This window comes from Oncorhynchus nerka, linkage group LG12 (assembly GCF_034236695.1).
Source record: "Oncorhynchus nerka isolate Pitt River linkage group LG12, Oner_Uvic_2.0, whole genome shotgun sequence".
NCBI lineage: Eukaryota > Metazoa > Chordata > Actinopteri > Salmoniformes > Salmonidae > Oncorhynchus > Oncorhynchus nerka.
In genome coordinates, this window is record NC_088407.1 from 20,644,012 (window position 1) to 20,657,536 (window position 13,525).

The 13,525-nt window shown below is 47.1% G+C and overlaps 1 protein-coding gene across 1 annotated transcript in view; it reads left to right on the forward strand.

Annotated features, from left to right (window-relative positions):
* The window catches only part of LOC115137941 (calpain-1 catalytic subunit-like), a 40,812-nt gene that overhangs the window by 17,928 nt on the left and 9,359 nt on the right, over window positions 1-13,525 (forward strand). The window contains exons 3-8 of the mRNA XM_029674259.2: window positions 401-470; window positions 2,295-2,413; window positions 12,255-12,388; window positions 12,606-12,774; window positions 12,908-12,991; window positions 13,200-13,285. Coding sequence (XP_029530119.1) covers window positions 401-470; window positions 2,295-2,413; window positions 12,255-12,388; window positions 12,606-12,774; window positions 12,908-12,991; window positions 13,200-13,285 — 662 coding nt within the window. The remainder of the gene's footprint in view (window positions 1-400; window positions 471-2,294; window positions 2,414-12,254; window positions 12,389-12,605; window positions 12,775-12,907; window positions 12,992-13,199; window positions 13,286-13,525) is intronic.

The window sequence follows — 13,525 nt, forward strand, 5'->3', positions numbered from 1 at the left end:
TGTGTCTCTAATATGGTCATACATTTGGAAGGAGGCCAGGAAGTGCAGCTCAGATTCCACCTCCTATTGTGGGCAGTGTGCACATAGCCTGTCTTCTCTTGAGAGCCAGGTCTGCCTACGGCTGCCTTTCTCAATAGCAAGGCTATGCTCACTGAGTCTGTACATGGTCAAAGCTTTCCTTAAACTTGTGTCAGTCACAGTGGTCAGGTATTCTGCCACTGTGTACTCTCTGTTTAGGGACAAATAGCATTCTAGTTTGCTCTGATTTTTTGTTAATTATTTTATTTCCTCTTGTGCTCTCTCTCTCTTTCTCTTTCTCTCTCTCTCTCTCTCTCTCTCTCTCTCTCTCTCTCTCTCTCTCTCTCTCTCTCTCTCTCTCTCTCTCTCTTTCTCTCAACAGGAGATCTGCACCCGTCCCCAATTCATAATGGATGGAGCCACTCGCACTGATATCTGCCAGGGAGCTCTGGGTGAATAACCACTTAGTCAGCTTTCACTGAGAGAGAAGGGTAGGAGAGAGAGTAGAGAGGGTGGAAGTAGGGGAGAGTGGGAGGTGGGGGAGAGAGGGAGGGGAGAGAGGGAGGTGGGAGAGAGAGGTAGGGGAGAGAGAGAGGTGGGAGGTGGGAGAGAAAGGTAGGGAAGAGAGAGAGGTGGGAGAGAAAGGTAGGGGAGAGAGAGTAGAGAAGGTGGAAGTAGGGGATAGTGGGAGGTGGGGGAGAGAGCCAAGGGAGAGAGGGAGGTGGGAGAGAGAGGTAGGGGAGAGAGAGAGGTAGGGAAGAGAGAGAGGTGGGAGAGAAAGGTAGGGGAGAGAGAGTAGAGAGGGTGGAAGTAGGGGAGAGTGGGAGGTGGGAGAGAGAGGTAGGTGAGAGAGAGGTGGGAGGTGGGAGAGAGGGAGGTGGGAGAGAGAGGTAGGGGAGAGAGAGGTGGGAGGTGGGGGAGAGAGGTAGGGAAGAAAGAGAGGTGGGAGAGAGAGGTAGGGAAGAAAGAGAGGTGGGAGGTGGGAGAGAGAGCCAAGGGAGAGAGAGAGAGCCAGGGGAGGAATTGTATTTGTAAGTATGATTATGATGCTGCCTCTTGGCAAGCTCAGAGATGTGTATCCCAATGGGACTGAGCTGGTTAAATAAACACAAAGAAATTAGAAGAGAGAGGTAGGGAGAGAGAGACGGAGAGAGAGACGGAGAGTGAGACGGAGAGAGAGGTAGGGGAGAGAGACGGAGAGAGAGACGGAGAGAGAGACGGAGAGAGAGGTAGGGAGAGAGAGACGGAGAGAGACGGAGAGAGAGACGGAGAGAGAGGTAGGGAGAGAGAGACGGAGAGAGAGAGACGGAGAGAGAGAGACGGAGAGAGAGAGAGAGAGACGGAGAGAGAGGTAGGGATAGAGAGACGGAGAGAGAGAGACGGAGAGAGGGAGGTGGGAGAGAGAGACGGAGAGAGAGAGGTAGGGAGAGAGAGAAGGAGAGAGAGACGGAGAGAGAGAGAGAGAGAGACGGAGAGAGGGAGAAAGAGAGATGAATATGCCCACAGAAAAGTTTTGATTGACATCGAGGTGTTTTCCTCTAAACCCTGCAGAGGATGAATAATTTATACCCCGCTCTGCTATCTCACATATTAAAAATGAAATAGTAACCTCTCTACTCTGCAGGGGCGTTGTCTTATGTCCTCTGCTGTTAGAGGCAGGTGTAGTGATTGAAGCAGCATACTGTTGGTCCAGTTCAAAGTGAAACACTCCTGGGAGGTTTCGTAGGGTCATGGTGGAGGGTGTGTTAACAGATGTTTGGACCCCTCTCTCTTTACAGGTTGCTTTAAGGTCCAGTTCTACAAGCCTTTTGCCACTTCAGGCTGAAGGGATTCGCTCCCACTGCAGACAGAAACAGACAGCAGTATCTGTCTGTGATTAATAAGTAATGTCTTAAGATTACGTGTTGTTGTCAGATAGCTAGCTTCACCTACCCTTGAGGTGAGAAATGATTCCAAGGAAGAACAGTTGTGAACTTTTGAAGAGAGGAATGATGAACAAGTGGAGGAGTTTTACCTTATTGTGTTGCTAGAGCAGGAAAAACTCTGGGCATTAGTTGAATGCTATGACTAGCAGACAGAGTATTTCCTGGTCAGAACATGTGGCCAGACAAAACTCACCCTTCTAATGAATGGTTGTTGACTTCTTGAAGGCATGACTGATACAATGCATTGCTATCATTGCCGTAGTCTATCTATGACTGAGGTTTTATGTTGTGTGTGTGTGTGTGTGTGTGTGTGTGCCTGTATGTGTACGTGTGTGTGTGTGTGTGTTACAGGTGACTGCTGGTTGCTGGCAGCCATAGCTTCGTTGACTTTGAATGATAATCTCCTCCACAGAGTGGTTCCTCATGGACAGGACTTCGGAGGACAGTACGCTGGCATCTTCCACTTCCAGGTCAACACACACTCACTTCCTGTTTCTATTACTACTGTATATTAAGGTATTCTTGTTGATTTCCCAAATACTGGATCTACAGTTGATATTTAGCTCAAGTATTTATAGAAAAGGTGTATAAAAAAAATCATTAAAAAAAGGTCTCAATATTTAGCTGCCTAAATTCTCTGCTTGACATTTACAGATAGTTCAGTCAAAATCTCGACTATCACAGTTACTGAGTAATAAACCAGTTATAAACACTTTATCTGCAAACAATACACCTAGGTAGGATTTGAGTACATCGTAACAGAACCGAGGAACCTCTTCCTGCATCTTGCCAGGCCTTATCATATGAACTTTGCTTTGTACACAAAACCAAACCTCTTACTCAAACCTTATGTATCACCTTCTTATGCATCGCTAGTCACTGTAAACAATGCCACTTTATATAATGTTTACATACCCTACATTACTCATCTCATATGTATATACTGTACTCTATACCATCTACTGCATCTTGCTTATGCCGCACGGCCATCACTCATCCATATATTTATATGTACATATTCTTATTCATTCCTTTACACTTGTGTGTGTATAATATAGTTGTTGTGAAATTGTTAGATTGTTAGATATTACTGCACGGTCGGAACTAGAAGCAAAAACATTTCACTACATTCGCATTAACATCTGCTAACCGTGTGTATGTGACCAATAACATCTGCTAACCATGTGTATGTGACCAATAAAATTTGCTAACCGTGTGTATGTGACCAATAACATCTGCTAATCATGTGTATGTGACCAATAACATCTGCTAACCGTGTGTATGTGACCAATAACATCTGCTAACCATGTGTATGTGACCAATAACATCTGCTAACCATGTGTATGTGACCAATAACATCTGCTAACCATGTGTATGTGACCAATAACATCTGCTAACCGTGTGTATGTGACCAATAACATCTGCTAACCGTGTGTATGTGACCAATAACATCTGCTAACCGTGTGTATGTGACCAATAACATCTGCTAACCGTGTGTATGTGACCAATAACATCTGCTAACCATGTGTATGTGACCAATAACATCTGCTAACCATGTGTATGTGACCAATAACATCTGCTAACCGTGTGTATGTGACCAATAACATCTGCTAACCATGTGTATGTGACCAATAACATCTGCTAACCGTGTGTATGTGACCAATAACATCTGCTAACCATGTGTATGTGACCAATAACATCTGCTAACCATGTGTATGTGACCAATAACATCTGCTAACCATGTGTATGTGACCAATAACATCTGCTAACCATGTGTATGTGACCAATAACATTTGCTAACCATGTGTATGTGACCAATAACATCTGCTAACCGTGTGTATGTGACCAATAACATCTGCTAACCGTGTGTATGTGACCAATAACATCTGCTAACCATGTGTATGTGACCAATAACATTTGATTTGATTTGATCAGAAAGTGAAAGGGTAAATTAACTGCACAGTTTAAAGTAATTCTTCAGTGAAAATACCCCTTTCAAAGTTTATATTCTGTTAACTCATACCCAAATAATATTTTTGACTCATCTTATACACGTATTTGTGGCCAAAGCATACATTTGAGAAAAAACACTTCAACAACCTCAAACTTGTATCTTAAACATTTAAAAAATGCTTGCTATTTCCTCATAGATAATGACATCGTCCAACCTCATTGGGTGAGCTGGCCAATCAGCAATCTACTCGCATTCATATTTTTCACAACAGGTATACAGCCCAACCATTACAACACGGAAATCTGCTTTTTCACCTACGTAATTGCCTTTTTTGGAATTAATTATAGGTCATATTTCATAGAAATCTGGAAACACTTGACAGTTACATTAAGTTCCTTTAAGTGCTGCTGGCTCTGACTACGATATGGTTTACTTTCTTGTAGGCACCAGAGGTGTGTCAAATATTGTTGTGATAATGTTGGGGTGATTTAAGTTATGTCACGTCTAATCAAGGTGGGTGGAATCAGGCGCAGAGAGCAGATAGCGATATAATGTTTTATTCTCCGGTGAACAAAACAAACACGGTCAACCCAAACACACACAGGGTGAAATTATCCAACACAGGATAACAGACTAACCGGAGAATAAGAAACACAATAACACCGATAGACGAAATGAATGACAAAATAAACAATCCCGCACAAAACAAGGGTGGGACAACCTACATATTATACAGACTCTAATTAACTAAACAACAAACAGGTGAAACCAATCAGACAAAACCAACAGATACACGAAAAGGGATCGGTAGTGGCTAGTAGGACGGTGACGACGACCGCCGAGCACCGCCTGAACGAGCAGGAGAGCCAATCTCGGCGGAAGTCGTGACAGTACCCCCACCCCTGACGCGCGGCTCCCGCAGCGCGCCGCCACCGTCCTCGAGGACCCGGAGGACGAGGTGCTGGGCGATCCGGGTGGAGGCGGTGGAATTCTATCAGGAGAGAAGGGTCCAAAATGTCCCTCACCGGAACCCAGCATCTCTCCTCCGGGCCGTACCCCTCCCAGTCCACGAGGTACTGTAGGCCCCCCACCCGGCGTCTCGAATCCAGAATGCCTCGAACTGTATACGCCGGGGGCCCATCGATGTCCAGAGGGGGCGGAGGGACCTCAGACACCTCACCTTCTTGCAGGGGACCAGCCACCACCGGCCTGAGGAGAGACACATGAAACGAGGGGTTAATACGGTAATACCTAGGAAGTTGTAACCTATAACACACCTCGTTTATTCTCCTCAGGACTTTGAACGGCCCCACACACTGCGGCCCCAGCTTCCGACAGGGCAGGCGGAGAGACAGGTTTCGGGTCGAGAGCCAGACCCTGTCCCCCGGTGCAAAGACGGGGGTCTCACTGCGGTGTTGGTCAGCGCTCCTCTTCTGCCGTTCTCCCGCTAACCGCAATGAGTCCTGAACGGCTTTCCAGGTGTCCTTGGAGCGCTGTACCCATTCCTCCACCGCAGGAGCCTCGGTCTCTCTGATGCCATGGAGCCAGGACCGGCTGGTAACCTAACACACACTCAAAAGGAGACAAGTTAGTAGAGGAGTGGCGTAAGGAGTTCTGGGCTAGTTCGGCCCATGGAACATACCTAGCCCACTCACCAGGCCGGTCCCGGCAATAGGACCGCAGAAACCTGCCCACATCCTGGTTAACGCGCTCCACCTGCCCATTACTCTCGGGGTGAAAACCTGAGGTTAAGCTAACCGAGACCCCCAGTCTCTCCATAAACGCCCTCCACACTCTGGACGTGAATTGAGGACCCTGATCAGAGACGATGTCCTCAGGCACCCCATAGTGCCGGAAGACATGGGTAAACAAAGCATCAGCAGTCTGCAGGGCCGTAGGAAGACCGGGCAACGGAATGAGACGACAGGACTTAGAAAACTGATCCACAACGACCAGGATCGTAGTACTTCCCTGGGACGGGGGAAGGTCGGTAAGAAAGTCCACCGATAAATGTGTCCACGGCCGTTGTGGAACGGGGAGGGGTTGTAATTTCCCTCTAGGTAGGTGCCGAGGAGCCTTGCTCTGAGCACACACTGAGCAGGAGGAGACATAAAATCTCACGTCTTTAGCCAGTGTGGGCCACCAGTATCTCCCTCTCAGACTCCGCACTGTCCTCTTAATACCAGGATGACCCGAGGAGGGAAGAGTATGAGCCCACCTAATCAGCTTGTCCCGGACCACCCTCGGCACGTACTTGGTCTCTACTGGACAGTTAGGAGACCGTGAGGCCCTCTCTATCTCAGCATCCACCTCCCATACCACCGGTGCCACGAGACATGACTGTGGAATGATGGGAGTTGGCTCTACTGACCGTTCCTCGGTATCATAGAGGCGAGACAGTGCGTCAGCTTTGGTGTTTTGGGAGCCTGGCCGATATGTGAGGGTAAACTGGAACCTAGTAAAAAACATGGCCCATCTAGCCTGACGTGGATTTAGTCTCTTAGCTGCCCGGATGTACTCGAGATTAAGATGGTCAGTCCAGATGAGAAAAGGGTATTTAGCCCCCTCAAGCCAATGTCTCCACACCTTCAGAGCCTTGACTACAGCTAACAACTCCCGGTCCCCCACATCATAGTTTCGCTCCGCTGGGCTGAGCTTGCTCGAAAAGAAAGCACACGGACAGAGCTTGGGTGGCACGCCCGAGCGTTGAGACAGCACGGCTCCAACCCCAGCCTCGGACGCATCCACCTCCACTATGAACGCTAAAGAGGGGTCCGGATGCGCCAACACGGGCGCATTGGTGAACAGCTCCTTCAGACGACTGAAAGCTCTGCCCGCCTCTGCTGACCAGCGCAAGCGCACCGGTCCTCCCTTCAGCAGTGAGGTGATGGGAGCTGCCACCTGACCAAAACCCCGGATAAACCTCCGGTAGTAATTGGTAAACCCTAAAAACCGCTGCACTTCTTTCACCGTGGTCGGAGTCGGCCAATTACGCACGGCTGTAACGCGGTCATCCTCCATCACCACCCCGGAGGTGGAAATACGATACCCCAGGAAGGAAACGGACTGTTTGAAAAACTCACATTTCTCCGCCTTGCAATACAGGTCATGCTCCAGTAGTCGACCAAGTACATTCTTCAACCCGTATGGCATGACGCGGTACTCATAATGACCAGAAGTAGTACTAAATGCGGTTTTCCACTCATCTCCTCCCCGGATACGTACCAGATTATACGCGCTCCTCAGGTCCAGTTTTGTGAAGAATCGTGCCCCGTGAAATGATTCCATTGCCGTAGCGATGAGAGGTAGTGGGTAACTAAACCCCACTGTGATGGAATTTAGATCTCTATAATCAATACACGGACGCAGACCTCCATCCTTCTTCTTCACAAAAAAGAAGCTTGAGGAGACGGGTGATATGGAGGGCTGAATGTACCCCTGTCCCAGTGATTCGGAAACATATGTTTCTATCGCAACTGTCTCCTCATGGGACAATGGATACACGTGACTCCTAGGAAGTGCAGCGTTTTCCAGAAGGTTTATCGCGCAGTTCTCTCGACGATGAGGTGGTAATTGGGTCGCCTTCCCTTTACTGAAGGCGATAGCCAAATCGGCATATTCAGAGGGAATGCGCACGGTGGAAACTTGGTCTGGACTCTCCACCGTAGTCGCACCAACGGCAACTCCTATACACCTACCTGAACACTCCTCTGACCACCCCTTAAGAGCCCCCTGTCGCCAGAAAATCACCGGGTTGTGTTGAGCTAACCAGGGAACCCCCAACACCACTGGAAATGCAGGTGAATCTATAAGGAACAGACTAATCTGCTCCTTATGATCCCCCTGCGTTACCATGTCCAGCGGCACCGTAGCCTCCCTAATTACTCCTGACCCTAATGGTCGGCTATCTAAGGAGTGCACGGGGAAAGGTCGATCTAACAACACCAGGGGAATCCCTAGCCTTAACGCAAGCCCACGATCCATAAAATTCCCAGCTGCGCCTGAATCGACTAGCGCCTTATGCTGTAGAGAGGGGGAAAACCCAGGGAAAGAAATCAATACAAACACATGACCGACAGGAAGCTCTGAATGAGTTTGGTGCTTACTCACCTGGGGTGATCGAGCAGTGTTCCGCCTGTCCTCCCGACTCCTAGACGAGTTCCTCCAGCACCGGTCGGACGTGTGCCCTCGTCGACCACAACTGGTGCAGGAGGACACTCCTCCTCCGGTCCCCCTTGAAGCCGTACCTCCTAATTCCATAGGGATAGGAACAGGGGGGCTGGGGATTGGAAACGACAGGACCTGATCCGAACGCCCGCGAGCAGCCAGCAGGTTGTCGAGACGGATAGCCAGATCGATAAGTCCATCCAGTGTGAATGTGGTGTCCCGACATGCCAGCTCCCTGCGGACGTCCTCACTGAGACTACATCTAAAATGATCAATCAAGGCCCTGTCGTTCCATCCTGCTCCTGCTGCCAAAGTCCTAAACTCTAGGGCAAAATCCTGTACGCTCCTCGTCTCCTGACGGAAGGTGAAACAGCCGTTCACCGCCGCCTGACCCTCGGGTGGATGGTCAAAAACAGCTCGGAATCGGCGGGTGAACTCTGGGTAATTATCCTTAGCCGAGTCCGGACCATTCCACACTGCGTTGGCCCACTCGAGGGCTCGCCCAGTCAAGCAGGAGACGAGGGCGCACACGCTCTCCTCTCCAGAGGGAGCAGGACGCACGGTAGCCAGGTATAGTTCCAGCTGAAGGAGGAAACCCTGGCACCCAGCCGCCGATCCGTCAAACTCCCGTGGGAGTGTCAGCCGAAGAGCCCCAGAGCCAGATGTGGTCGCAGAAACAGGAGGTGCTGGAGAAGGGGTTGCTAGAGATGAGGTGGGGAGGCCACTCCTCTCCCATCGATCCATTCTCTCCATCATTTGGTCCATAGCAGAACCAATCCGGTGAAGCACGCTGGTATGATGGAGGACCCTCTCTTCCATCGATGGGAGAGGAGACGCTGCTGCTCCTGCTGATTCCATGGTGGTGCGGGATTCTGTCACGTCTAATCAAGGTGGGTGGAATCAGGCGCAGAGAGCAGATAGCGATATAAAGTTTATTCTCCGTCGAACAAAACAAACACGGTCAACCCAAACACACACAGGGTGAAATTATCCAACACAGGATAACAGACTAACCCTAGAATAAGAAACACAATAACACCGACAGACGAAATGAATGACAAAATAAACAATCCCGCACAAAACAAGGGTGGGACAACCTACATTATATACAGACACTAATTAACTAAACAACACACAGGTGAAACCAATCAGACAAAACCAACAGATACACGAAAAGGGATCGGTAGTGGCTAGTAGGATGGTGACGACGACCGCCGAGCACCGCCCGAACGAGCAGGAGAGCCAACCTCGGCGGAAGTCGTGACAAGTTAAAATGATACTGTCCGTTGAACTGGCATACAACTCAGTTCACAAAATGATTGGATTTATGTGGATCAGACACCAACTCTGCTAAATAGATACATTGAGATATAGTTGTGATAGGAATGAGTCCTAACTTCCACCAACATAAAATGTCTCTTATAGTCATCAATGCGTTCGACTTTGAGTGGAAGTTAGGATATGCCCCGTAAAGGCTAATAGCGTAGATTCAGAAATGTGATCATAGTGTGATTCCCCCTCTTGTGTGTGTCTGTGGAGGAGGGAGGTTTGTGGTGCTTCTCTGTGTCAGCCAAGCCCTGACCAAAAGTTGCATTTCCAGTTTAGCAGGTGAAAAAAAATACTGCTTTTACGACGCCCCGGTTTAGCTGTTGGCTAATATAAGTCTTTGCAGTTTGGTTGATTTCAAAATCCCCTGCCTAATGGGACAACCACAGAGCAGGCATTAAATGCATTCATTGTCTGTCTTTCACCTAAACAATGGGGATGAACCAGCAAGATCAGTTTTATTTGAATTATTTTCAGTTTATTTTATACTAAGACAATTGATCAGCTAAATAGATTTGGTTTAAAGGCCTAATGCAGCGGTTTGTATATCAATATCAGATCATTTCTGGGTAACAATTAAAGTACCTTACAAAAAATGATCAAGCAAGAATATTTCTATCACTGTCTGGGAGTGGTCTGGGTGGGGGAAGCTGAGAGCTTTGGAACTCTCCTTGTTATTGGTCTATTAATCAATTGACTGCGTGGTGATATCACCATGGAAATGCCAAACCTTCCTCCCGTGTAAACCTGCTGATTAGAAGGTCCTGTCTAGATTGTATTTTCAACAAGCAACTATCTGGAAATAACACTGATTCAAAAAGTCACACTTTTACAGTGTTAGATTCATCAGATGTTGACTTCACTGGGTTTTGAAAAAAGTCATACAAAAATAATGTAAAAACGATGAGGGTCCAAATGATTGGCACTCTTGTTTTTAATACTCTAGCACCCTGCCCTTGTGATTATAAGATTGGAGAACACGTTGGGAGGGAGTTTAAACCATTCCTCCATACAGAATCTTTCCAGATCCTTGATGTCCTTCGACTGCCCTTATGGACTCCCCTCTTCAATTCAAACTAAGAGATTGAGATTACAAAATGTTCATTTTGTGGTCAATGAATCATTTTTTTGTGGATTTAGATGAGTGCTTGGGTTGTTATCTTACTAGAAGATGAACTTGTGGCCAGGTTTTAGCCTCCTGGCAAAGGCGACAATTTTTTTTGTTTAAAATGTCCTGGTACTTGGTTAAGTTCATAATGCCGTTGACCTTAACAAGAAAAGTACCTCATATCTACTGCAAAATATGTTGCATCTTTGACGTTATGTTTGGTTTGCTTCCACTGGGCCCTTGTTAAGGTCAACGGCGTCATGAACTTGACCAAGTCTGAGGATTTTTTACCCAAAACCTGGTTACCTCTGCCAGGAGGCTGACACTTGGCCGCAGGTGCATTTTCCAGCAAGACAATAACACCAAGCAGACATGAGAAATGGTTAGTTGACCACAAAATCGACATTTTGCAACAAGTCTCTGGACTTGAACCCCATTGAAAACCTGTGGTTTGAATTGAAAGGGACAGTCCGTAAGAGCAGACGAAGGATATCGAGGATCTGGAAAGATGTGTGTTCTCCAATCCCATAAAACATTTCAGAAGAAGCCCCAGTTGAAAGGTATTGCCTTTTGTTTATCTCTGTTTTTTTTCTTTCGTTTCTACAATTGTAAAGTGCCTTTAGGAAGTTGAAAAGGGCTATATAATGTTCCATGTATTATTGGTATTGGAAACAGGGGTAGCTATACTTTTGACCCCTATCGTATTTAGAAAAAACAAGCTACTTGAGTAAACAACATCTCTATGTGAGCAATTGTACTAGTGTAAAATAAATATATTTTTGAACATGCAATATTGCTCAATATTAGTAGTATTTATTTTATACACTCTTTTTTGCTGAGATCTTGATCACTCACACACTCATGCACGCACGCACTCACACACACTCATGCACGCACGCACATACACACACACTCATGCACGCACGCACACACACACACACGCACTCATTCACACACACTCATGCACGCACGCACACACACACACTCATGCACGCACGCACGCACGCACGCACACACACACACACACTCATGCATGTACACAGGCACACACACCACTCATTCACACACACTCATGCACTCTCGTAAGTGTCATTGTGGCTTCTGGTTCTGACAAAAATGTCTTCAATGTGGTTCCATTAGTGTTTCCCATCTATGTACCTCATAGATACTGTACCTGGTTTCCCTCATCTGGTCTGGTGGAGCTGTGTTGCCTTGCCGTTATTACATCAGTCAACTGCATGCAGCTGAGGAGTATGATACATTACTGAGCAGCCTGTGTTTCTCCCTCAAAAAGCGTACTGACATCACAGTGGTGTAGGCAGGCTACATGGAACCCACCATGACTTCCTCTGGTTGTTACCTCAGTCTTAGTTCCTTATTTCCCCTGTTGAGCTCTATCTACGATGAGCTGGTTCTAGTGCCACCTCTGACCTCTGGTGGTCATTGGCTGTTAGTGATCATAAACTCCCTGCTTATCCTCGGGGGAGGGGATTCTTTTTTTGTCTTCTTCAATGTTCTGTGTATTCACTCTTGGTGTGTATAGTAACATGAATATGATCCTTGTGTAAAACTGACCATGGATCAGCTTCCAGAGACAACTCCCTTCATTCTACTCTACTCTTCATTCTAATTCTGATATGGTTATAAACTCCCTACTGTCTGTGTGTTGTAGTTCTGAGATGGTTATAAACTCCCTACTGTCTGTGTGTTGTAGTTTTGAGATGGTTATAAACTCCCTAGTGTCTCTGTGTTGTAGTTCTGGCAGTATGGGGAGTGGGTGGAGGTGGTGATCGATGACAGGCTGCCGGTGAAGGATGGCAAGCTGCTGTTTGTCCACTCTGCCGAGGGAGGAGAGTTCTGGAGCGCCCTGCTGGAGAAGGCCTATGCCAAGTAAGGAGGGATGAGGGAGGAGAGGAGAAGAGGGTGGTTAAAAGAATTCAAATGTAAATGTGGGCTTTGCATTTCTTTCACTCTGTCTATGTATATGTTTGTGTGTCTGCTAAATGACCAAAATGTAAATATAAAATGATATGTCTGTATGCTTATTGTAGAGTGATTTGTGGTCTTACATAGACTTTTGACACATAATTGTCAACCCTTGTTGCAGGTTGAATGGCTGTTATGAGGCTCTGTCGGGAGGCAGTACGTCAGAGGGTTTTGAGGACTTCACAGGAGGAGTGACGGAGATGTTCGAGCTGAGGAAGGCGCCCTCTGACCTTTACAGCATCATCAGCCGGGCCGTGGAGAGAGGCTCACTGCTGGGCTGCTCCATAGACGTCAGTACCAAAACCCAAACGCTGAACCGACACATGTAGCAGTGTTTGTACGTGTGTGTGTGTGTGTGTGTGTGTGCGTGCCTGCGTTTGTGTGTGTGTGTCTTCCCTGACCGAGTCCTTTCTCTATCCCCAGATCACCGGCAGTCATGACATGGAGGCCGTGACCTTTAAGAAGCTAGTGAAAGGCCACGCCTACTCATTGACAGGGGTCGACGAGGTGAGCCAATGTTTGATTGACACTAAGACGGTAATCCCAGTTTGTTTTAGTGGGGTTCTAAACAGAGAGAACAATAATTACATCCGATTGGACAGAAAAGACAGCATTGAAACCAATGTGTTTCTCTTTGCATCAGTTTGATTGACTCAAGGCTGGTGATTTGCCCAGCTACTAAACGTCTGTGTAATGCAGTATCCCTCTCCATCAGGTGGTGTACAGGGGGAATAAGACCAAACTGGTCCGTATTCGCAACCCCTGGGGAGAGATAGAGTGGACTGGGGCCTGGAGTGACAAGTACGAGACAGAAGCTTCACTTTACACCTCTCATATTACATATCATGTGTCATATACCGTGTATTCAGATCCCTTGACTTGTTGCACGTTTTGGTACATTACTAAAATGGATTAAATATCATAAAACTAGTGAGTTTATATTTGTCATATCATATATCATAAAACTAGTGAGTTTACAACTGTCATATCATATAACTAGTGAGTTTATAACTGTCATATCATATATCATAAAACTAGTGA